The sequence below is a fragment of the Condylura cristata genome, unplaced genomic scaffold (assembly GCF_000260355.1).
Source record: "Condylura cristata isolate star-nosed mole 26May11 unplaced genomic scaffold, ConCri1.0 scaffold00009, whole genome shotgun sequence".
NCBI lineage: Eukaryota > Metazoa > Chordata > Mammalia > Eulipotyphla > Talpidae > Condylura > Condylura cristata.
This window is the reverse complement of record NW_004567110.1, coordinates 2,759,559-2,763,520: the sequence shown is the minus strand read 5'-3', so window position 1 is coordinate 2,763,520 and position 3,962 is coordinate 2,759,559. Positions and strand designations below refer to the sequence as shown.

Below are 3,962 nucleotides of genomic sequence, written 5' to 3'. Positions count from 1 at the left end.
CCTGCCCAGCGCCGCCCACCCTGACTTGACCATCACTGGCAGGACTGGCGTGAGCTTTCAGTCGCAGCCCCGTGATGCAGCCGAAGCGGAGGAGCGACCAGGGTGCACAGCATGCCCACGCTCACGCCAAGGCGCCAGCCACGTGCCAACAGAACAGGGTCCCGAGGGCCAGCAGCGCCCAGGTGTCGGGCAGGCCCTCCCAGTGCACAGTGAGCCCCGTGCCCGTCAGCGCCGCTGAGGGTCACGGCCCCAGTGACCACGGCCGGCTCCTGCACGGGACGCTGGGCCTCAGGGCAAGAGGCATGGCCACTCGGCCTTTCGGGCTGGAGACGGGCGGGCCCCACGCGTCTCCCGCGCCCAGTGCTGGGAAGGGGGGACGGGCGTGACCCCTCGAGACCCAGGCAGCCACCATCTTGACCTCGCACGGGTTATCTGGCTTGGACAGCGCAGAGGGGCTCTGGGTCTCCCCTCTGAGCCCCCCGGTCCCATACACGCCTGCGGCACCTTCTGGCCGCTGCCTGGGCCTGCCCGCCTGGGCCTGCCTGCCTGTCTGTCACGTCTTTGCCCAGGAAAGGAGCCCCTCAAACATCCTCTCCAGGGTCCTTTGGGGACACTGCCTGGACCCCTCCTTCAGTGCTGCCTCCCTGGTGTCCAGCGGGAGCCCAATACACCGTGCCTGGAGGTGTGACCCCGCCATTTGCTTGATGCTTTTCAAGAACGCGAGTTGGGTGAGACTTACGGGCACCCTCGGGCGCGGCGTGAACAGGGACATCTGCAAGGAAAACACCGAGGTGAGAGGCGGGGTCAGCGCCAGAGCTGCCGCAGACACCCCACCTGCAGGACACAGCTCTGCTCCAGACCCGCCATCGGGGACGCGCCGAGTGGCCAGAGGCGGGTCCTGGAGCCACAGGGCGGAGTCAAGCCCGGCCACCCCACTGCCGCTGGGAGCGCCCACACCCTCAGTGTAAAGGGGTGGCTGCCCCCCACTGGGGTGCTGCAGGGCGGACGTGGACGTCCCTAAGGTCCTCAGCAGCACAGCACCTGGGGCCCTCGGCCCTCCCTCGGGGTCTCCTGCCCCCCATCATCTGCTACGGCCAGAGGAGGGCACAAGCGAGCCTGGGCACAGGAGGCACCCAGGGGTTACGGCGGCTGCCGGGAGGGCACCCGTCACCTGAGGGGGTCAGAGCAGAGAAGGGGTTAGCGTGGTACTTACTGTTCCAGGTAATCCAGGGGGCCCGGCTGGACCAGCCTCACCCTGCGTGAATAAACGGAAAGTACATGACCCTCCTGTCCAGTCTGCTTGTCCCCAGACGACAGAATCGCCCAGCCTGCATCTACCTGGACGATGGACAGATGGACGCGTGGGTGGGTGGAAGGTGGCTGGGTGGGTGGTGGATAAATGGAGGGAGGGTGTGCAGAGGTAAAGGACAAGGAAGGGGAGGAGGGAAAACAGCAAAGCAGACATAACAACTGGCAGACGCTGGGGGGGCAGGGGGCCCCCCAATGCTGAGATATTTCAACAAGCAGAACCCGCGTTTTGCGAGGCGCCCGGTAGCTCACAGGCGCCCAGGGCTCTGGCTAGTGCAGGCAGGCAGAGCCCTGCGCAGGGAGGACACCGTGCTCCCACCTGCTGCTCTTGGTCAGCAGCCTTAACACGATAGCAAAGTCAGTCAGTGTTTCGCCCTCATTCTATTCCGCACAGCACCCAGCCCCAGGTACTGGCTGACTATCTGCACGGCTCCCTGCCTTCCATCTCCTCAGAAGTGCCCAGAAGACGGGCCCATCCCACGGTAAGGAAACCAAAGCCAGAGACGTCCACGCACTGCCCTGAGCCACCGGTCAGCGAAAGCTGAGCCCGGGCTGAAGCCCAGTCCAGGCCCGCGGGAAGGAGGCGGCGCCCTCGCCACGGCCCCAGCGGCTCGCCAGGGCGGGCCCCAGTGCAGCCCACAGGGCCTGCTCCCGGGCCTGTGCGGCCCCGAGCCCTGCACCGACCTCACGCCGACCAGCTCCCCACAGGGGCGGCTCCCGGCTCACTCCACAGATGGGCGCCGGGAGGAGAGGCTTGGCGGGGCACGGAGCCTCCAGCCCAGGCGGGGAGTCCAGGCCCGTGCGGGGCAGCGGGCACCCCGACCTGGCCAGGGCCTAGGGCCGCAGGGCTCCCGCGGAGGGGCCCCTGCTCCTCCAGGGTAGGCGACTCCCCAGCAGCTGTCACCCCCCTTCAGCCTGTGGGGCGCCAGGCTCCAGTGGGCGGTGGGGCGGGAGGGGGCGGGGGAGGGGGCTGGGCCCCCAGGCTCAGTCTCAGGCCCGTGGCCGGATGTCGCCTCCTGCACGTTCCTGACCTGACTGTCTGCCTTTGCATATTTCTCTGGAGGAGAAGGGCAGACTGCCCGGGGCTGTGCCCTGGCCCGGCAGTTCTGCCAAAGCAATGCCAAGGGCTGTGGCCTCTCTGAGTCCTCTGTGTCCAGGAAATGAGTTTCTCAAACAGAAGTCGCATTTCCGGTAAGTCTGCGCGCGCCCGACCGGCCCGCCCATGCAAAGCCCTTTCCCCGCCGGGCGCCTGATTATAGATGACAGGTCCCCTGCAGCATAGGCCCAAGTCGTCAGCCCGAGGCGGGGCGCTGCCCTCCCAGGCCACAGGCGAAAGGGGGCGGTGGGCAGTCCGCCCGAGGTGTGCCAAGGTGAGGACGCAGCGGCCCAGGGCACCGGCCCCCCGGGCAGAGGCTCCCCTTGCCAGGCACCAGCCTCCAGCCAGCGAGCGCGGCTGCCAGGCCGGGACACAGGCAGACCAGGGCTCGGCCTCCCCGCTGCAGGCAGCACCCCCGCGCAGAGGGACCCCGGCAGCAGCACCTACCTTGTCTCCTCGGTCCCCTTTCAGCCCCGGGAGGCCCAGGCCGCCTCTCTCCCCCTGGGGAGAGAGAGAATCTCACCCCGTGCAGTGGCCGCCCGGCGTGAGCTGCCTGTCCCGGGCCGACGGCGGCACGGTCCTCTCCTCCAGCCCCGGCCTGCCCGCGAGTGCTCTGGCGGCCCGGGGTCCTGTGGGCTGCGGGGCCGCACCCAGGCGACACTGACCACCCGGTGGCACCGCCCACCCAGCCCTGGCGAGTCCCAGGGGGACGCTCCGCCCTTCCAGGGCCGCATGGCCACCGCCCCCCGGCCCAGCTCACAGGCCTGCATCTGCCCGCCTTTGCTCATCTGTGAACGCTGGAGAAGGAAGGACATCTGAACCCCAGCCCAGCCCACTAGTCCCTCGAGGGCCCCCAGGGGGGCCGCTCCCCCAGGGCTCAGGTGAGGGGCCTCAGAGGAAAGACCCCAGGTCACTTACCTGCTCCCCCTTCTCTCCCCTCCGGCCCGGGAGTCCTGGGGCGCCGGGCAGACCTGCGGCTCCCTGGGGGACGAGGGGTGCCATTGGGCGGGCTCAGTAAGGAGGAGCTCCTTTGGGCCAGTGCTCCCTACTTCCTGCTGTCCAGGGCTCTCTGGCTTAGTGGAGGTGACGGGGCAGCAAGGGGAGTGTGTCCGCCGGGGCACCCCAAGCTCTCCCCACGCCTCCTCCCTGCTCCCGGAGTCCTCCCTCCCCCGCTCCTGGTGTCTAACGCCCGCCCGCGGCTCCACGGCGCAGGTCACCACCTCACAGTCTCCTGTCGTGCCCCAAGTCTGGCGGGGCTTTCCCAACCCTCTCCCAGGGCCTCCTCCCTCACCTGCTCATCACGCCACGCACCTCGCGTGGGCGCACCAGGGGACCCCCACCCACATAGCCACACGGGGTGCAGGGGGTCGGCTGGGACCCCCACACCTCACACAGCCACGTGGAGCACAGGGGTCAGCTGGGGACCCCCATGCCCCACACAGCCATGCGGGCACAGGGGGTCAGCTGGGGACCCCCACGCCTCACACAGCCACGCGGGGCACAGGGGGTCGGCTGGGGACCCCCACGCCTCACACAGCCACGCGGGCACAGGGGGTCG

The 3,962-nt window shown here is 69.2% G+C and overlaps 1 protein-coding gene across 1 annotated transcript in view; it reads right to left on the bottom strand.

The window, feature by feature from the left end:
* COL22A1 (collagen, type XXII, alpha 1) overlaps positions 1 to 3,962 on the bottom strand; it is a 144,036-nt gene that overhangs the window by 65,692 nt on the left and 74,382 nt on the right. The window contains exons 26-29 of the mRNA XM_004679973.1: positions 3,323 to 3,385; positions 2,852 to 2,905; positions 1,214 to 1,255; positions 740 to 772 (exon numbers count right to left, since the gene is read on the bottom strand). Of these exons, the coding sequence (XP_004680030.1) occupies positions 740 to 772; positions 1,214 to 1,255; positions 2,852 to 2,905; positions 3,323 to 3,385 (192 nt within the window). The remainder of the gene's footprint in view (positions 1 to 739; positions 773 to 1,213; positions 1,256 to 2,851; positions 2,906 to 3,322; positions 3,386 to 3,962) is intronic.